This window comes from Erpetoichthys calabaricus, chromosome 4, assembly GCF_900747795.2.
Source record: "Erpetoichthys calabaricus chromosome 4, fErpCal1.3, whole genome shotgun sequence".
NCBI lineage: Eukaryota > Metazoa > Chordata > Cladistia > Polypteriformes > Polypteridae > Erpetoichthys > Erpetoichthys calabaricus.
In genome coordinates, this window is record NC_041397.2 from 289,093,088 (window position 1) to 289,115,237 (window position 22,150).

A 22,150-nucleotide genomic window follows, 5' to 3' on the forward strand; every position below is an offset into this window, starting at 1 on the left:
TCTCAGTCTATCAGTGGAGCAGGACAGTGACAGCAGTCTGTCGCTGAAGCTGCTCTTCTGTCTGGAGATGACACTATGTGAAGACACTACTATATGTCGTTATAAGTTGACGCCCGCCTCAAAAGAGTTAAGGTAGGACAACCCGCATTTCAAATTGTTATCCAAAAATGACCTTGGAAATGGTAACAATTCCATAGAGTAAACTGAGACAGACCGACTAATGGACTTGGCCCCTTTAATTACTTTATTAACTGAAAGTATTACCTCCATGTGATGAAAAAATTTTAAAGCAATGCATTTCTAAAAATCTTAATTTATGTTAATGATATGAAATGTCTTGAGCCCTGCTATAAATGTCTTTTGATTTAAGAATGCCTAGGCCTGCTTTTGGCGAGTTAGAATTCTGAATTCTGACTAGTTTTTGAGAAGCATCCAATGCTGTGATATTATTGCTGAGTTATTTTGCCATAAAAAGCCACAGAATACATTCACAGATGGAGTGCAAGACTAAAAGCCATTAAGTGTACAGTCACTTTCTTCCCAGTATGGTGTCGTAGAGCTTTCCCGTCCTTTGGACTTGAATGTCTTTGAATCCCGCTGCTTCCAGGAGACGCAAGTACTCAGTGGGGGATCTCTCTCTGCCCTCAGTCTGAACCAGCATATTGAGTGAATAGAGCTGAACGGTGAGAGGACCGCTCTTGTCTTCATTCAAAAGGGCTTCAATCAGCAGCACCCCGCCACCTAATTGTTGAAGGAAATAAGAGGAATGTTAGAAAAACTGCTGGCAAGTTACCTGTAATGCTCACCAATTAACTCTCCTTTCTGCAGCAGATCCTGAAGGACCCTGCATTGGCGGTGTCATTCACAACGATAAGTGTCTGCTAAAAATGAGCTATTGTATCAGTGGCACATGATAGGTCTCTGTGACAAATTCAAGGTCATTTCTTCTGATCTGGATCACATGACTGGAGGCTCCGCTCCTGCTGTCTGCTAAAGCACAGTGAAGCTTTTAGCTCCTGCTAATGAAATCTATCACACGAAACCAACGTCAGGCGGCAGTAGACATGTGGCCACAATGCAGGATTGGTAGCGAACAAAACATTTGCTCTGCCTTTGCTCTTGAATTTGAAGCTTTTTTATTCTTTCATAATCAGATAGAAAGTTGTGCAATGCCAAAGGGGCTTTTCTGTCATTTTTGAAGTGAACACAGTGGTAGAACATGTGACCAAGTGGCATTATGAGCTAACAAGACTGTCATCTTCACCAAAACACAATGCTGTCGTATTTCAAGCAATTTCACCTGAAGCACTTCTTCAGGCACCGAAGACAACAATTAAAGCACTAGTAGAAGAAATAAAGTGTTTGATCGGCTCCCAGTGTATGTAATAAAGTGTTATAAGCCATTAAGCTGCAGCACAAAACATCCTCCTTTACAATTTGTATACTCCACCCATTAATCCAACAAAAGAAAATGCAACAAGTTAGAAAATGTCTGCATGACATAACATGGAGGTATGTTCGGCAGCCCAACACCTAGTGCCGCCAAGCTTTGGGAGAAAAGGGGTGCAGAGACAGCTGCTAAGCCACCCAGCCTGGAAGACTGGGGTGGACAGCCATTTGAGATACAGATGTTATGCAACCTGGATGAGCAGCCACTCCATCCTTCCTCTTCTGCACCAAACATTTGTGAAGAACTCGGTGCTAAATCATACATCGATGACTTGGCGTGAGGTAGAAATCCACCCTTATCCGTTAAATGTATTATTTACTAGCCACAATACCTTAACGTTGCTGGTATAAATAAGTATGGAAAATCTTTGCAAATTCAGCATAGCTAAACACAACCACCGATGAGACAAAATTATGTACTCTTAGACAAAAGCTGCAATGCAGTGAGACGATGAAGCTGTAATTCAGATTAGTTAAGAAGAACACTGAACATACTTATGGTCTGAACATACCTATAGCCTTTGAGACTGTGCTTTGGCCAATAATGATGTCCTCTCTCAGCTACAGTGCACTCCTGCTGCCTGATGGGAATTGTAGTCCCTACATGGGTGCTGGTTACTGGGCTACCACCCTCTCATTACAGTATAACCCTAATATGACATACAGCCATCTGAAGTCAGACCAACAGCAAGACACATGCAAAGATTCATGAAAGTCAGCACAGGAGTATTTGTGATTAGCAAACAATCAGACAACAAACAAACAAGCTTACAATTTTATTTAAATAGTTTTCATCCCTCTGATTGCATCCTCTTTCATTGTTTGCCAATCATGAAAAATTGGCTGAACCAATTTTCACAAAAATTTGCATGTAGGATGCCATTGGTCCATCTTAAAATTTAGGCTCTATGGCATTTTAAACTTTTCATCGGGGAAGGGGGTTGTAATTAGGCGACCCAAATACTGTGCAGGATGAGTTGATCTTAATCTAATTTTGCATATAAAATAAAGCTGAACCAACTTAAAATCCAGGCTATATGGCATTTCAAAAATTTCACTAGGAAGGGTGATTGTAATGGAAGACATCATTCCAAAACATTTGCATTATAGTTCATGAAATTTTGCTGTAATAGTACTGTTGAGGGCGGCACGGTGGTGCAGTGGGTAGCGCTGCTGCCTCGCAGTTGGGACACCTGGGGACCTGGGTTCGATTCCCGGGTCCTCCCTGCGTGGAGTTTGCATGTTCTCCCCGTGTCTGCGTGGGTTTCCTCCGGGTGCTCCGGTTTCCTCCCACAGTCCAAAGACATGCAGGTTAGGTGGATTGGCAATTCTAAATTGGCCCTAGTGTGTGCTTGGTGTGTGTGTGGGTGTGTTTGTGTGTGTCCTGCAGTGGGTTGGCACCCTGCCCGGGATTGGTTCCTGCCTTGTGCCCTGTGTTGGCTGGGATTGGCTCCAGCAGACCCCCGTGACCCTGTGTTCGGATTCAGCGGGTTGGAAAATGGATGGATGGATAGTACTGTTGATACCTCTGAAAATCTAGACTTTAGGGTCTTTTAAAAGTTACATTGAGAAATGGGGTTGTAATGGTGGGAGCGTAAAATAAAAACCATGTTATCACACCAAAACGCAATGAATTCAGTCGATGGTTTAGGCTTACAGTGAATCCTCCATTTCACATCTGTGATATAATGAAAAAGGCAACAGGGGGCAGGTGGCTCTGTGGTAATGGGGGGCCAACACAAAAATCTCTCATCACTAAAATAGCCATGTCTGCTTTCATAAAATTTTAGTGTTTCAAACGTTTCATCATGAATAGCAGTTCAACAGCAAGAACAAAACAAAATCTGGTAGTTTTGCCAGCTTACATGCCGTATCAGTTATTTAGTTATTCCATCAGCCATCCAGTTTACTACTGAGTGATTAAACATCTGTTAAAGAAAGAACAATAAACCAGAAGATACAAAGAAGTGTAATGTTCACTTGTCCGACCCAACAAGGTGTTACCACAATTATTCAATCTAATCCGACACAAAAAGAACAAAGACTCCACTCATGAGAGCAGACAGATTGAGGTGATGAACAGGACAGACCGCAAAGCAGAAAGTGCCAAAACAAGAATTCCCTCATTTCCCAAAACTCATTACCCATTTGTAATTGCAACATTTTAATCTTGCATATACTATTATCAGATAGGCAAAGTAAAATAAAATGTGTCACATATGAGGGAAAAACAGGTTGTTGTTCCAATCCGATTGAAAGGGAATTTTGGAAGAAGGAGTTGAGAGTGGCACAGCAGACTAAATCCATCCATCGTGATCTAAGAAGCTCTCAGCCAATCAGGAGAGTCAGGATTTCTCCAAGCCCTGCCTTAATGTCCACCCTACAAACCTATAGGTACTTAAGAAACCATCAACCAACCAACCAACACATATCACATATACCAGTGAGTTGTGCCCCACCTACCTGACAGAAAGGAGCTACGTCTGGACAAACAGCACACTCTACTGGGCGACACAGCCTTCTGATTTTTAATGTACTAGTATAATGTACCAAAGATTACAGCAGCTGACTTTCAGCGCTTAATAATAATGTCAAAAAGTAGAATTCTTTTAATGCTCCATTAACTTGACAAATTAAGCCTTGCTGAAAATCCTCAGTAGACTGCCTGATTAAAAGTTTTCAGCGTTTCTTATTCCCTTCTAACTGTTCAGACACACATCATGTCAGTTCATTTTAAAGTATCGCGCTCTGTGTGCATCAATTCACCAGATACCCTTAAGATGATTTTTTCACCAGAGAAGTGGGAAGCTTCACTTAAACTAAATAATGGACGGATTTGAATACCGTCTGCACATTATAGGAGGAAATGAGCAATTTAACCATGGAAATCATAGAAAAGAATAAAAAAAGATTGCTATGCCTGAGAGTGCAATGTTAAAATTAAAAATCAGGCATATTCCAACAGTCAGGCTGAGCAGAATTGGAACAACATAACAAATCCATAAATTGAATTGAGTTAAAATCAGATTATAATATTGACCTTAGAATAAAGTGAATGATTTATATTCAGACTATCATAGAGTTACTCTTCATTCCCAAACAGACGTACCTTCATTTTCTAAAACTCATTCCTCATTTGTATTCATGGCATTTTATTTTGGCATATAACATCATTACATAAGGTAAAATAAAATAAAATGTGTCACATGTGAGGGAAAAACCTGTTTCTTTTGTGGTCTGATCAAAGAGTTTTGGAAGAAGGAGTTGAGAGTGGCACAGCAGACCAATCATTCCTTTGCTTCTATCCCGATCTAAGAAGCCCTCAGCCAATCGGGAGAGCCATGATGTCACCAAGCCCTACCGTAATGTCCACCCTTCCAGTCCTGAAGCTACTTAAGAAGACGGCAACCAACCAACACACATCACATGGACCAAGTGAGGGAGCTAAAAACACATATCTTTGAATATTCTGTTGCAAAACCCACAAAAACATGGTCTCTTACATTAAAACAAACCATTTCTTTATTTTTGTTTCTTAAGCCCATGACATGAGCTTATGTATTCTCACATTCAGCAAGTATATAAAAATAAAAATATGAGAGATGTCACAAGACCCTCAAGTTAACATGAGAAAATAAGCTTAACTGATAGCCTTACAGAACCCGCAAGGAGTTGCACCACTCAGATGACTAATAGGCAAGGGAAAGAAAAGAAACCAAATAATACTGTCTGAAAAGAACAACATTAAAGTGGGAAGAATGCTACAGCAGTCAGTAGCAAAATTAATGGCGATTAGATGTCCTATATGTAGCCCCGATCCAAAGTGTCTTTCTGTTTTTTCTTATTAAGAACAAATAAAGTGTTTGTTATAGTACTAACTGACATACTGGCCCCCTGTACATCTGCCATTAAAGTACATGTTTTACCTGGTTGGTATCCATATATAATTTAGCCAGATTATACAGACATCCAGTGTCACCTTTCCCATGCAATACTCAAATCTGCTTCTGTTCACATGGTTGTTGTATCTTCTTCTTCTTTCGGCTGCTCCTATTAGCGGTTGCCACAGCGAATCATCTTCTTCAATACCTCTCTGTCCTCTGCATCTTCCTCTGTTACCCCCATCACCTGCATGTCCTCTCTCACCACATCCATAAACCTTCTCTTAGGCCTTCCTCTTTTCCTCTTCCCTGGCAGCTCTATCTTTAACATCCTTTTCCCAATATACCCAGCATCTCTCCTCTGCACATGTCCAAACCAACGCAATCTCGCCTCTCTGACTTTGTCTCCCAACCGTCCAACTTGAGCTGACCCTCTAATGTCCTCATTTCTAATCCTGTTCATCCTCGTCAAACCCAATGCAAATCATAGCATCTTTAACTCTGCCACCTCCAGCTCTGTCTCCTGCTTTCTGGTCAGTGCCACCATCTCCAACCCATATAACATAGCTGGTCTCACTACCGTCCTGTAGACCTTCCCTTTCACTCTTGCTGATACCCGTCTGTCACAAATTACTCCTGACACTCTTCTCCGCCCATTCCACCCTGCCTGCACTCTCTTTTTCACCTCTTTTCCACAATCCCCATTACTCTGTACCGTTGATCCCAAGTATTTAAACTCACCCACCTTTGCCAACTCTACTCCTTGCATCCTCACCATTCCACTGACCTCCCTCTCATTTACACACATGTATTCTGTCTTGTTCGTACTGACCTTCATTGCTCTCCTCTCTAGAGCATCTCCACCTCTCCAGGGTCTCCTCAACCTGCTTCCTACTATTGTTACTGATCACAATGTCATCAGCATACATCATAGTCCACGGGGACTCCTGTCTAATCTCGTCTGTCAGCCTGTCCATCACCATTGCAAATAAGAAAGGGCTCAGAACCGATCCCTGATGTAATCCCACCTCCACCTTGAATGCATCCGTCACTCCTACTGCAGACCTCACTACTGTCACACTTCCCTTGTACATATCCTGTACAACTCTTAGATACTTCTCTGCCACTCCCGACTTCCTCATACAATGCCACAACTTCTCTCGATGCATGGTTGTTGTATGTGGATAGAAAAAAGATTTGCATTTAAACTTAAGTTAAGTATAGTTGCTACGCATTTATAACCACCTCTGAATGTGATGGAAGTGAAACATTTGAACTATCTATCAACTTATATACATGTGTTTTGGTCTGGTTTGCTGGTTTTGTACATGTGGATTTAATTTCACATTAGTTTTTGATTTTTAGGTGGTTGTTTACTGTTTATTTTTTCTTATTTACACTGCCATTTTGTTTGCAGTTTGTCACATTCCTGTTTCTTGTTCTTACTGTTAATGATACTACTACTATTTAGCATCAGCCCATTACAAATTTAGTGGTAGTTAGCTTTTTTACCAAGTCGGTCTTAGTGTTGTATTTGTATTGGCTCTTGCTCCTTTTCCATTTCCAACCTTTGTGTTTGTCTTTACACTTTAACTTTGTTTGCTTAGGGCATGGTTTAAGTTGAATAAAGATGTTTTGTAGCTATAGAAGCCATATTGTCGGGTCACAGCCCATGTTTCTAGGAGCGTGGTCCCTGGGGCCGTGACCCTGACTTAATCAGCAGACCATAATAAAAGGTCAGCCTTTTGCGCTGAGCTTTACTCGATCTGTGGTTAAAATTCTTATTTTCATTTTGACTTATTGTGTCTTGTTCTTCTTGTCTTGCCTAGTTTCCCACTTATTGCCTGTTATTTGACCTTGATTTCTTCCTCTCATCTGGGTTTCGGTTGCTTTTGTTTATTTTTACTTTCTTTTGATTTGCCTTTTGTCCTCTTTTCCTGGTTTAATCTTTAAATTAGTTATCTGTTTTAACAGCTGAATCAAGATAGCTTAGTACTGACTGCTTTTCAGGCTCATTTCTAGTCACTTCTTTTGGCTCTCATTTCATCTCCTGGTTTTCCAGTCTGCTCACAATAATCTTTGGTCTGTAATGTAGTCATGTGTTTTTCTGATTTCTACCTGCTCACAAAATTTAAAATGCTTATAGGCTTTAAAAAAGGAAAGTCAGACCTGTATTACATCACATGTCTGTGAAAGCAATGTAGGCCTCACCCTTCTAAATGAGCCTAGCCCCTAATTTAAGATGCAGGCTCGTGACCAGAAAACAGTACCTTAATCAGAGCCAGAAAGTCCATCTGAAATCACAAAAATCCAAAGACTAGAGCAGGTTTAATGAAGCATTAACAATAAAAATACCAAAGCAGCCCTTTCAGAGGGATGCAGAGGGATGCTATCTAGCTTCAGCATCAGGAGGTCCAGGCCTCCTTTGTCCAACATATAAAGAGCAAGATACATTCATTGACATATAAACAGAGGATAATATTGCACTGAATCAAGTCCGTGACCGTGAAAATGTTTGTGATTGGGATAAAGAGACATGATGTGATCAGAACCAGAAATAAGTCAAAACCAAAAAGACAGCCAAAAAGTTATCAAAAATCAAAATGCAAACCTAAAAAAATCAAAAAGTCTAAACCCAGAAAAGTATTTAGTTCAAAACCAGAAAATTAAATTAGAGAAAAATAGCAATGCAAACCAGTAAGTGTTGTCCTAATATTGGACACTCTGGAAATAGCTGAGCTGACCTTTATAGCAGCGCTCAGGAAGACATAATGTGCCACACACTCCGAGAGAACTCTGGGGCAGATCATGCGGCAACAGCCGGTGTGATCGTAACACAATGCAATCACGTAAAAAAGTTAACAAAAATCGACCTTTTAACTTTTGCATGAATTGAAAAACAGACTTGAAATTCATATTCCTTGGGGGTTTAAAAACCCATATTCCATTTACAACATGTATTCCAGCAGCCATAGAAAAGGCAGGAAAAATGAAAGGATATAGCCCATTTTAGCACATATAAAGTAGTTAATAATATAATATTGTAGTGACCCCAACATAACAGGTTCAAAAAGGAAGACACAGAAGGAAAAAGAAGTGCTTGCAGAACAGTTTACTCGGAACAATACACAAATGTAAAAACCGAACAAATGAACTTGAACTATTTACAATTATCTATGAACCTCTCATATGTTATACCATTAGAGATGGTGTCAAAGTAAACTCCCTTTCTACGCACATAATCCACCACTAGTCCCTTGTCTATCTAACCCACACCTTCTCATTGTCTCCCAAACCATCTAGAAATCTCCGCTCCCTTCATTCAGGGTGCCACCCCTTTCCTTCCTTTTTACTGTCAATCATATCCCTGATGTCAGTCCTCTGCACCGCTCTATGCCCTCCCTGCAAGACCCAACAACCACCTCTTCTCCAGGCTTCACCCTGGCCAGAACACCATGATATTTACAAAAAGACCAAACACATTTTATTAAAAAGTAGTTAAAAATAATAATGCATTGTTCCTTGTTCTCAGTTTTGATTTATTACTGTTGCCTTTGTTATGAACCCTGCATTTTGTGGGTGGTCCCGCAGGTGGCAGGTACACTTGCCAATTGCCGGGCACTGCTCTCTTCCCTGTATATCTGGAGGGTCTCCCACAGTTCCTGGTGGTTCATTTTGAATGTGCTTGGGAGTATGGTGAGTGTTTCTTAGTTTAGTTCTGTATTTATGTGTTTTATTGGATTTTTGACCTGGTTTTTTGACATCACCATTGTAAAGTGTATTGGGACTTTTTCACATTGGACTGCCCTTGCTGGCAATTCCTTTCTGCATATATTTACAGAAACTTTTGTGAAATAAACCTTTTAATTTTATAAAGATTTGGTGGTTACCCTTATTACTAGCAGGGTTTGGTGGTGATTCCTCTTTCTAATGGGTCACGGGAAGAGTAGCTGTGTTTGTCCAACATTTCCAAAGTTCTGCAGCTTAAGGCTTACTTCACAGAACAATTCAGGCAATAGTGTGAAACGTGTTCAAATAATTCCACAATCCAAATATTTTCATTTTAAAACTTTTAGTAAAATTCAAAGCAAAGAGTTCACACAAAAATAAAGAAAAAAATTGATATTACAAAGAAAAGAAAAGTTTGCGTTTAAAGAAAGTTCTGTTTAAGGCTAACTTATCTTCTTTCATTTCTCTCTATATTTGTTCATAGAGCCATACTTTCAAATGTTCATATGTTCATTAAAGGTTTTAGAAAGTTGATCAAAACGATCAGAAAACTGTATGCCAATATTCTATTTGCAAACTCAGTTAGTAGTTCATGCATCGAGTGGTGAGACTATTTCCTAATTGGCTTATTATATATATTTTTTCTTTCTTCATCTTGTAAAGCACTTTGCACTACATCATTTGTATAAAAATGTGCTATATAAATACATGTTGTAGTTGTTATTTGATTTACCATGATGATCAGACGAAAGCTTTTGTTAAAGTCTCGTCACTTTAAGTGACAAGTACTGTAGATACTCCTAGGCGGTCCCAAGTCTAAAGTGTTAATAATTTTTCTGAGCATCTTTTTTAGCATAAAAATAGTTAATAAAAAAAGCAACCTATTTAACTTAGAATGCACTGAGCGGCATGTCATAAGCTGTAGTTTATGGCCACAGAAGCCATATGTGAAGATAAATTCATGAGCAATAATAAATGGCTCACACTTAAACACGAGACCATTAATATAAATTATGAAGACAGAAAGAATATTTCAGCTCCTACATAAGGGATTAAAAAATGAAAAATCTGAGCGCACATCAGATTAGGCTCTTTGTAGGAGTCTCTTGAGTGTCAATGTTATTTTTCAAATAATATGTTTGGATTCTAACAGTCATGACCAAATATTCTGGCTTCATTAGAACTGCCAGGAATGCACGCTATTAAAACATGACGTATTAACCGGCTAGTGGAAACAGAAAGAAATTATATTATGAAGATACATTTCAGAAACTAGTGATCTTTAAAACTCCTAAATAAAATAGGAAATTGTGTCATTTTCTGAAAGGTTCTTCATAAGGCATGCCACATAATAACAACATTGCGGTGCACATTGTACTAATAAAAAATAGGATTTGAATCTAATACATTTATATTGATATCTTCAGAGCAGTCCTTTCTGTAGTTTGATTCCAGTGCCACACACAGAAGACAAATGTTTCAAGGTAAGGTAGACACACGTACTTGTCTAGTGCCGGAGAGTAGAGACATGTTGCATGCTAATTAAGTGAGAATCACACGATAATCTACACATGAGACAAGAACGACCGTATAAACCTCTCTGACAAATCTACTGTACATCCATACTCTATAGGCGGTGACTCAGAATGGCATTCCTCACAGTGTGCAGAAAGTGAAGAGATCTGATTACTTTCTGAAAAAACTATACATATTGTGAGTGCCATGCTGGATGGACTGGCATCCCAACTGGGAAGGAAGCTGGTTCCTTGCCAGGGTGCAATCTCAAAATGGAGAAAGCAATGAAGAACTGGCATCTCGACTCGTAGACCGGAAAGGGAGGCCTGTTAGAAAGTTGCCTGACACCTTTACCCAGGGTGACTTACAAGATTCACATTCAGAACACGTTATTGCCTCTGCTGCGGCTTCCCAAAAATGGGGATGATGTTCTTGCCCCATTTCAGAGTGCTTGTAATGGTGGTCCCCAAAAACTTAAACGACTCTACCATGGACATAGCCTGGCCATAGATTTCCATATGAGGACAAGCAGGAAGAAGTCCATGGAAATCAACTCACTAGACATGGAGTTCTGGATTATTACAAGCAGAAGATCTATTTGTCATAAGTGATGAGCTCCTCAATGGACATTTTGTCAGCAAATTTCACAATTTAAATGGAATTATTATAATGCATCCCATTATTTTCCCACATTTGTTCTTTTGGAGTCTCTTTGAGTTACAACGAGATGACGACTGGCCTTGTGGTTTAAAGTCCAGTGCCTCAGACCCACACTGCACTGCTTTCTCACACCGGTATGTCTGGTTCCTCTACTCATTCCAGTGTGGGTTGCTCTCTCAAACCCTGGCAGTGCCCTTGCCCATAGCACAGTTGATTTTATACATCTTATCATTTTCCTCATTCCCAACTCTGTAACAACATACATGGTGCAGAAAAGGCATTTACCTGGTTGACATGCTTTGTTCACCTTAATGAGGAGTTCCACACATTTTTCATCAGTCCAGTCATGTAAAATACGTGCCAGAACGTAGAGGTCAGCTACCGGAAGGGGATCTCTGAAGAAGTCACCTAGGAGGAAAAAAAGGAACTGTCTTGAGTCACTTCTTTGTATCTTAAACCTTTGTGAACTGTTGTAAAATTAGAGTTCCAAAAGACTTCCAATAATGTCCACCAGAGGGGGATATCACCATCAAACCCCAGCTAGTAATAAGGGCAAGCTCCGATTTCTTTATAAAATAAAACATTCATTCTTCACAAAATTAAAACACAATGAAATTCCATGAAGCCCCTGAGGCAAAATGGAATCGCCTGAAATATGAAGGCTATCGAAATGACAATGATTGGCACATTTACACTACAAATTCTGATCTAGAATATTACCAGTTCCAGGAGACTGGGTTCAGTTCCAAGCCAGGTCACTGTCTGTGTGGAATTTATGTGTTCTTCTTGAGTCTGCATGTGTTTCCTTCTCACTCTGAAAGATATGATTAACTGATGACTCTAAATTGGCCTGGCATGAGAGAATGTGGGTGAGTAACTGTCCCTTGTGATGGACTAGCGCCCCGTGTTTCTACATTACACCCAACACTGCTGGGATAGGCCCTGGACTTTTTTGCTGGATTAAATGAGTTTGACAATGGGTGGATATTATTACGAGTGCAGCTGGAAATTATAGTCAGAGGATATTTAGACTAGGTTTTAGGTGTGCTGGTTTGGGTTTAAATTTTTAACTTAGATAGGATTAAACTATTATTTGGTACACACTTCACTTGCTGGAGTAGTGGAAGAGAAGAAAAAAAACTCATTAGAGGTGCTCCAATCGATCTAAATCGACCAATTTTCACTACAAAAGACTCAGTCAGTGATCAGTAATTGGCCGATTACAAAAAATGATCTTGTCATCTCCACCTTTTTTAGGCTTTACAGTAATCCTTTACACAAGGTATTATGAATGTAGTGAGAAGTCAAGCAAAATAACTCCTTTTATTGGCTAACTGAAAAGATTTCAATATGCCTCAAAAGCTTGCTCCGACTTAAAGTTTTAAGCCAAACAATATCTACATACTTCTGTCATATCAACTATGTCCATATCTCTTTTCACTGTTTCGTCATTTCACAAAGTAATCATTTCCGTTTGTTAGCTCTAATGCGATCTTTACTATCAATTTTTTGTGACTTTCAAATTTTAGTACTTTCTTAACCTCTAACCTGCTCTGCATGTGTATCGCGTCAATGTTTTTGAACCTTTACTTTGTCTTCTACTCTTGGTCTTTTATTTCCGTCCCCTCTTGGTGCTGAGAGTGGAGGAACTTTGTCTGACAACAGCATTCACACGAATGAGAAGTGAGTGGACCGTGGGCGTAGATGTAAATGTTTGAGAGGAGGGTGGGATTTGTCAAAATCTCTTGGCAAAAAGTCTCATCTCCAGTTGAAATTATCTCCGAGAAAGTCTTGTCCAAGGATTTCCTTTTATAATAGAGAGATATAAATATATATTTGTATTATTTGACAGGTACTCTATAACATGCTTATGATCTGCAACTTAGAGGGTGTGGTGGATGTTTGCTGATTGGCTGACCAATCACAAGCGTTACCTGGTGGGTAACAAGATTGCGATGCACACCTATATATATATATATATATATTGTGGGATATGGCCTGCCATTCATCCCGGCCAATACCCCCAGGCCGCTAGATGGAGCCCTCCTTGCAACGTGGAGATGCCCTGAATTCCAGCAGGGCTTCATGGACTATGGAGTTTTAATACACAGCCCTGCTGGATAACGTCGGAGCCGCCAGGGGAGGCTGCAGGGAGACACAGACACGTTTATTTTCCATACAGTCCGGAAGTAAATCCTAGTCACATGGTTGAAAGAAATAAAGTGCTTCCGGGCTGATGGAGAAAAGAAGTTTTAACCTGACCCGGAGGCCATAGAAGGTCACATGGACTGAGGGACAGAAACACTTCAGGGTCACGGACTATAAAGGACTCTGGGAAATCCCAGACTGACTAGCTGAGTTGGAAGGCAAGGTGGCTAAGCATCTGGGAGTGGAGGATTGTTTATTTGATTATTGATTTATTGGAGTATAGTGGAGTGGAGGGTGCTTTGTGCACATTTATTATTATAATAAATAATATTTTGGATTTTTATCTGGTGTCTGACGTTTGGTCTGAGGGTTCAAGGGGTCGACATTTTTGTCACAATATATATATATATATATATGTATATATATATATATATATATATATATATATATATATATATATATATATACTGTATATAGTCACACATACACATGCTTGGGAAACAGCTTCAAGGCTTGTCAACTTGTACTTCCACCCCAAGCCAGAAGTTGGGGCTGTCTTATAATGCTTCTCATCTCCTTCCACCTGCAGATCCAGAAACCAACATATCACTGGTTCATGACATCACTTCTGGTTCCAGGGCTCCTGGACCCACCCCTTATGCCTCATCGACTTCATAACAGGCACCACCACAATTTTTCGCCAGACTTATTGTAGACTTGCATCTGGGAAGATGTCTGAAAGTGACCCAGCCCTTCATCTGTACCTCTGTGCTTTGTTTACACTATATATATATATATATATATATATATATATATATATATTCATTGCATTCGTAGTCTGTGTCACAATCTGATTGTATGGGAGGTTACCTACCAGATAACGCTTGTGGTTGGTCAGCAAGTCAGCTAACATCCGCCACGGTGCCCTCATTTCAGTTGCGAGAAGCAGATCATAGAATAGTTGAAATAGTTTACTGTCAAATAATGCAAAGAGTACGCGACACGTGTTTTGCCCTAATTCTGGGCTCATCAGGCGTACACACTCACTGCACCCCTCTCTCAGGAAATTGAACCTCGGACGTCAGCGCTAGAGGCGAAGCCTCTAACGTTGCACCACGGTGTGTGGTTCATTCATTTGACAGCATGTAGATCGGGGTAATTACATTCATTGCATTCGTAGTCTGTGTCACAATCTGATTGTATGGGTGGTTACCTACCAGGTAACCCTTGTGATTGGTCTGCAAATCGGGTTGCAAACATCTGCCATGGTTCCCTCTTCAGTTGCGAGAAGCAGATCATAGAATGTTGAATAGTTTTACTGTCAAATAATGCAAAGAGTACGTGACACGTGTTTCGCCCTAATTCTGGGCTCATCAGGCGTACACACTCTACAATCAGATTGTGATTCAGACTACGAATGCCATGAATGTAATTACTCCAATCTACATGCTGTCAAATAAATAAACCACATGCTGTGGCACAACGTTAAGAGGCTTCGCTACTGACGCTGACGTCCAAGGTTCGATCCATGAGAGGGGGTGCAGTGAGTGTGTACGCCGGATGAGCCCAGAATTATATATACCATGTTTCCCCGAAAGTAAGACCTAGCAGTAATTTCTGAAGTAACGCTAATATAAGCCCTCCCCCGAAAATAAGACCTAACGCTAATCCACCGTTTTTGCATCTGTCCTGAGAGTTACCGTATTTAGCCTAGAAGCCGCCCTGGTGACAAGGTAAGGCGCTTTTACAAGTAGTTAAAAGAGTAAACGTTGACTTTTGTCCAGCAAAACATTGGATAAATATGGTGCACTCAAGCCGTTATAAGAAAGTGGGTAGATTTAATGTTTCCACGTGTTTTGCGAGGTGCCCAAAGAGGTCGGCTAGTCTGGGATTCTGCTAGCACTCACCGCGCTAAAGACATGAAGAACTTCCTTAAAGAGAGAAGAATAGATCAGATAATGATTCCTGCAGGAATGACAGCCGTTCTCCAAACACTTGACATTGCAATAAACAAGCCATTCAAGGACCATTTGCGATTTGTAGTCAGTGATTACAGTGAAAACAGAATGGATAGAAATCAGTGGGGGAACTTTGTGAAACCTAAGTTGCAAGAGGTGGTGACTTGGGTGAAGAATTCATGGGATAAAATCAGTGAAAGCTGTGCTGCCAATGCACTACGAGCAGGTTACCTGGACAAGAAGTGTTCATTTAAGGAGAGCAGTATTGCTGCACATGAGAGATTGGGGCCATTAATTCTAAAGGAATTAGAGTCAAAAGAAATCCAGGAAGGACTTGCAGGTCCGGATATGGAGAGTTATGATGATATTCTAGAAGAAGATGACAAGATTGTATTTGAATAAATGTAGAAGCAGTTAACATATGGTAGTTTGTATAACATGAATACATGTTGATTGTTAAACCAGAGTTAACTTACAGTAGGAGGGGGTGCCCAAGTGAGTCCGTGATACCAGTAGCACTGCGCTGGCCGGGGCTTTTGGGATGCACGTTTTTCCTGCTGCGGTGGGTGAGTGTAGAACAGCTTTCAACCTCGTTTTTTGCTTCTTCTTGTTCTTTGTGGTCGCCGTGCTGCTGTGGGCTTTTGTTTCCTGCTGGGGAGGGGTGCTGCATTTCACCTTTTTTTAGGCGAGAAAAATCTTTTCTCGTTTGGGAAGGGGTGAGGTGCGGCGTTTTTCACCGGCAGGAGGCGGGGGTTCGCAGCCACGCGCTGCCCACAGGGATTGAGAATGGCAGGAGACGGGGTTGAAGCTTGGGGCACTACCTCGGAGTAAGTTGTTCTGTGCTTGCCTGCCGTGGCAGGGGAGGTGTGTGCTCCGGGAGCTGTGTCCAGCATGGCACTATTGCGGATTCTTTTGGGTACCCCCTCGTACAGTAGTTTGTAGAACATGAATACTGTACATGTTGAATTGATTGTTGAACAGGCATTAACGTACCAGTAGTTTGTACCATATAATTGTTGAACAGGAATAAATGTACTTTACTTTTTTGAAATCAATAAAAATAAGACCTACCCGAAAATAAGCCCTAGTGCATTTTTTGGACCTAAAATTAATATAAGACATATGTAACATGGCATAACCTTCTCAAAAATCCAGTTTGTGGTCATTTGAGGTTTTTTTTTTTTTTTTTTTGTTCTTTATTTCGTCTTATACGATTTCTCGTATTAGAAATTTGTTAGTTTTCGCATACCCCTTGGGGTCAGAGCGCATGGTCAGCCATTGTACAGCGCCCCTGGAGCAATTGCAGGTTATGGGTCTTGCTCAAGGGCCCAGCAGAGTAGGATCTCTTTTGGCAGTGACGGGGATTCGAACCGGCAACCTTCAGGATACCAGCGCAGATCCTTAGCCTTAGAGCCACCACTCCACCCTGATTCAACAAATCAGGTTCAACAAATAACCAAAAGGTAGTCCAGCAGAAAATAAATAAAATGCATGTGTGTGAGTATACTCTAAGGTTTTCTAGTCCATTAAAACATTAAGTGCCAATTCTTGTCACTTAATAAAAATGTTGCTTTGAGACGAGGTGAAATAGTGAGGGCGTTACGCTTCAGTTAACTGACACATAAAACAGTCAATGTTGAAAGTCTCTGGTGAAAGCAAAAAAAAAAACATTTGTACCAGAAAGACATTATTATTACTTTTCTAAGAGAAGTAACTTTTCATGAAATCATTACGACATAACGATTGTTTCTGAGATATACCTTCCTGGAATGAAATTCTGTTTTCCTCTGCTGAAACGAAGTGCTTCTTTGACATTTCCACCACCTTCGGGAGATCAAAGATCGTCACCATGGCTTCTGGGTAAGTCAGCACACACTGCTTGGCTATGGCCCCACTGCAACCTACAAGAGAGAACACAGCTGAGCTCAGAGGGACTCCTTCTAGAGAGCTGCTCCATGAAGAAGAAGAGAAGAGAATGTAAATGTCAACCAGGCATTTGGGGGGAAGCTCAGTTTGTAATAACAGAAATGATGGTAGCAAATAAAAGTCAACAAGCATCTTCAATCACATTTGAACTTGTGTTTTCAGGTTATGTGTAAAGTGTTCATTACCGTCGTTGGGATGTCTGACTCCCTAACTTCATGAAACACCTCGGTCCCCAGTGGACAGATTTGGCTGAAGTTCGATACACCAATTCTTCAAGGAAATTTACTGAGAAAGTTTTATTTTTCTTTGAGATATTTCAAATAGAACACGCTGTGCAACTTTTTGAAAAACACTGGTGAATTTTCCAAATTTTTCATCTTAGCTAGGAAACATTCTGTGTGGCTTCGGTTTAATTTACTGTGTCAAATGAGAGGATATTTCAACGTGTACGTGTTCGTCTTTTACAGAGCTGCTCCTTATGGGAAAACAGATCATCCACAGTATTGCCTATGCATGCATGTGTGCCACCAAACTAATGATGCACAAAATTAAATGTGCAGCCTTGTAATAAAGGTCAGTCAGGCAGTCCTTTTCTAACCTGCTTAGTCAGAGCCGCGGGGTCTGCTGGAGTGTATCCCAATGAGCATAGGGTGCAAGGCAAGGAACAAACCCTGGACTGGGTGCCAGTCCTTTGCAACACAAATACACACATGGGCAAATTTAGAATCGCCAGTCCACCTAACCAGCAAATGTGTGAAAGAAATTGGGCTTGGCATCCAGTGAAATCTGTGCCATTCCCAAAAGAAGAAAGTTTTTTACCAGCGTTAATTCTACACGTGTCTGCTAGTCAGCTATGATTTAAATAAACATCTCCATTTACATTAAAATCACTTACCAAACTATCGTGAAATAAGGCTCTGCCAGATAACTTTCCCATGAACATAAATGGAATGCCCTCAGACACAAATGAGCATTTGAATTGTAGACGGGTTTGCACCTTCACCAATGCTTATTTGTAATGGAAGATGTCAAGTGTGTTGTACTCTGTACTTACTGTTGTTGAGATATATCAAGATACTCAAGGAAAGTTCTGTTTTAATTTGAATACGATACGAAATTATGAGTCTTCGTTAAACCAGGAATTGGACGCACTTTAAGTGGGGGGCAGTAACAAGAACAGCAGTGCCACTATGCCAAGAATATCATAATAAAATACAATTTTTAAAAAGTTTGAGAAACTTTGTATTTTTCTTCACCAATCCAACAGGCGATTTGAAGGCTCACCTGCCTGCTGTAATAACATTTGATCTGTGCGCAGGCTTCAAATAAGGCATAGGCTCCCAAAAGGAAAGAAGATGTTTTAATTTTTCATTATGTCTTGTGTCGGTTGCTGCTGCAGGTGCACGTTATTGATGACGATCGCACACATTTATAATGGAGCTTCTGGGTGGATTGGGCAGCCCCCAAACCTCTCTGCTTGCCCGTGTACAGAATTCCAATTGAACAGAATGGCTCGCAGTACAGCAATGCAATGCTTTATTAAAGCTCATGTGAAAAGCTCCTCAGTTGTTGCAGGGTAACCTGAGATCAAATTTTCTCAACTGCAAGCTTCCCGGTTTGGATTGTTGCTTTCGGCATGAAGACTTCTAAATAAGAGAAGGCCAATCAGCCGATCCTTGTTAGCCTCAGGACGGCTTGTTTAAGACTCTCGCTGATTTCTCAAACCGGCCCTGTCCTTCCACGGAGAAGATGCCCCTGTTGGCTGCTGGGCTTGTCTCTTGTTCTCAAGTGCAGCTGTTAACCTTTAAGTTAATTTCACACACGGCTGACACAGACAGCGCCCACAGTTGTTAGGAAACTGCAATTACATCCAGCTATACATTCTCCTTCTCTCAAGTGGCCAAAGAGATCAATAAAATGCAATACAAAATCTCTCCCTTCCGAATTATCGATTTTGGTAGACTGTATTAATCCCCGAGGGGAAATTCTCTTTTTCACATACCCCACCTTACTTAGAGTTTTAGGGGCAGAGCTCAGGGTCAGCTATTTGAACAGCGACCCTAGAGCAAGTGCAGATTAAGGGCCTTGAGATCAAGGGCCCAAAGGAATAGCAATCCTTCTGTCACTGTAAGGATTTGAACCATCAACCTTCAAGTCCTTTAGCCACACAGCCACCACTCCAGCGTGATTGTGCAAAAATTAAAAGAAGTTAAACGGCTGGAAGTATGAATCAGGATCAAAACTTTTTCATTTGTTTTGCATTTGCCTTGATTAACTGGCAGTTGTACAGGTTATATACATATGCCTGGAAATGATTATCCTGGGAACAGCCATTGCTGCTGGCCTTTATCTTCCTAAGCACTTATTCATCCAACCTCCTGCCTTACTCACAGTTCTTTCTCAATTAAGAGCTGATTTGTTATTATTATATTATTATTGTATGGCTGCATACATCAAGAGAGCACATACTACAGTATATCAAACATAAATCAGTCACATAAGAAGATCAGAGAAGAATGTCCACTTCTGATAGACAGTCTTGATGTGGCCTGGAGGAAATCATCTGTGCCACCTATGCGCTCTATGCGCGCCAGCAGCCACACCACACACACTTCAGAAGTGGTTATCTACCTAAAGTTAAGCACATTTGGACATGGCCAGTACTTGAATGGGAGACCATCTAGGAAAAGCTTGGGTTGCTGTTGGGAGAAGTGTTGGTGAGACCAGTAGGGGACACCTGCTCTGTGGTCTGAATCTGGATCCCAATACCCCAGTGCAGTGACGGGGACACAGTGCTGTAAATATGGTGCTGTCCTTCAGATGAGTCGTAAAACCGAGGTCCTGACTCTCTGTGGTCATAAAAGATCTCTGGACATCCTTTGTAAAGAGTAGGGTGTATCCTGATGTCCAGGCTAAATTGCCCAACACAGCCTAGTCACTCTGTCCCTCCAATCATCCCCTGTCTCTAATTGGCTATCTCTCACTCACCACTTCACTACCTCATAGCTAATGTGTGGTGATCGTACTGGCATAGTAATGGCTGCCATCACATTATTCAGGTGGATGCTACACATTAGTGGTGGCTGAAGTGGCTCCCCACTCACTGAAGCTCTTTGAGTAGTGAGAAATCGCTATGTAAATGTAAAAAAATATTGCTATTATTTGCTATCAGACATTTGTACACTATGTGCTTTATGGTCTGCTGTTCTTCACCTAGTCACAGACTGGGGATGGCGGCTGATCCCATTTGTGCATGGAATCTCCATATCTGCCATTGTTTTTCCGAATTCTGTTCAATAGATTAAGCCCTGTGTGGGGAGATTTCCCTTCAAGAAGAGACGAATATTCAGAAGAAACCTGATCCTATGCAGTCTCTTCTCCAGGTGTCGCTGGTTTTGTTTCTCTTTGTTCTCGTATGATGGTAACCATCTTGATCCAGTACTGGCTCACTCTTCATGTGTTACTTCCATAACCTTTTATATATATTCTAAAGTGCTGTTCGGAGGGGACTGGTTTTAAATCAAAAGATGTGGTACAGAAATTATCACCAGAGGACCTATGTAACTTTAGTCTTGTCCAAATTGCTCACGTCAGCAACTTTTTAGGAACTCCCTGTTAACATCTCAAGAAATATTACAGAGGCTTTTAGCTGTTATAAAAAGTCAGCAAAAAATGACCCCAAGTTAAACCTGCCGATGCGAATGGACAGGTCAGTAAAATCTCCAGTGAAAACTTCATTTCCTCTGGAATTTTAGAGGTTATGGGGAGGAGGAATAGCTACATACTGTAGCTACAACGTGTGGCTGTTTTGAGATGATAACATTGTATAACCGTAGATGGCGCACTTATACTGTCTCTATAATTTCTTTAGACATATCGTATTCTGTGCAAATTCAAGGTAAAAACTGGCAATACTTTGTGGTACCACCGACTTTACAAACATGTATCCTGAGAGCTCGTTCCATTCGAATAGAGCTTATGAAGGGCTTTCCTCCATAGGATGTGGGGAGGCTCCATGTGACTAAGGACTGGGATCTGTTACTTTGGCATGGACTTTAGGCACCCAGGTATGGTAATCATAGTATCTTTGAGAACTGCTGTGTGTCCACTTTACTTTTGTATCTAGCCATGCTGGTACAGTGTATTCCTCCATTGTGTATGCGGAGGGCTGTTGTGCGTGGAATCTTGGCAGATGTTCCCATGATGACCCTGCCATGTATAAAATCTTACTTAGATTTCATACACTCGAATGAGAAAAATAACATATCCTCAAAAAATTGGATTTATAAAATCATACTGTATATATGCCATATTTATGCCAGATTTAACACCAAGTTTGTTTATAAATCTCAAATTAACTTAAAACTATGCATTTGAGTACATAATTTTAGCTACTCCCCATCACCCCCCACAAATAACCATGTAAATTAGAGGCTCACTCTCCCGGCTCATTCAAGGTAAACAATACCACTCCGGGACACAAGGGGGCACTGCAGCTAATGGTATTGTCTATTTTTCCATCTATAGTCAGATACAATGAATGAAGACAAATGACTCTGTCTCTTCCAGTGAGAGGGCTATAATAATAATAATAATAATAATAATTCATTACATTTATATAGCGCTTTTCTCAGTACTCAGAGAGCTATCCACACAGGGAGGAACCGGGAAGCGAACCCACAATCTTCCACAGTATCCTTACTGCAAAGCAAATAAAGCCAAGATGCTCCTAGAAGGTGGTGTCTCATTTTGGACTTGGGAGATCTGCAGGATGGAGCGCTTGACCGAAGCCAGACATCTCACCTGAGCTCACATAAAGTATCTGAGAAGGCAGTGCAGCGTACAAGTTTGTATTCTGTTCCAGCGCCATTGACTTTTGAAACA

The 22,150-nt window shown here is 40.8% G+C and overlaps 1 protein-coding gene across 1 annotated transcript in view; it reads right to left on the minus strand.

The window, feature by feature from the left end:
* Window positions 1-221: 221 nt before the first annotated feature.
* asmt (acetylserotonin O-methyltransferase) overlaps window positions 222-22,150 on the minus strand; it is a 75,230-nt gene continuing 53,301 nt past the window's right edge. The window contains exons 6-8 of the mRNA XM_028801204.2: window positions 17,101-17,241; window positions 11,520-11,642; window positions 222-741 (exon numbers count right to left, since the gene is read on the minus strand). Of these exons, the coding sequence (XP_028657037.1) occupies window positions 530-741; window positions 11,520-11,642; window positions 17,101-17,241 (476 nt within the window). The 3' untranslated portion in view covers window positions 222-529. The remainder of the gene's footprint in view (window positions 742-11,519; window positions 11,643-17,100; window positions 17,242-22,150) is intronic.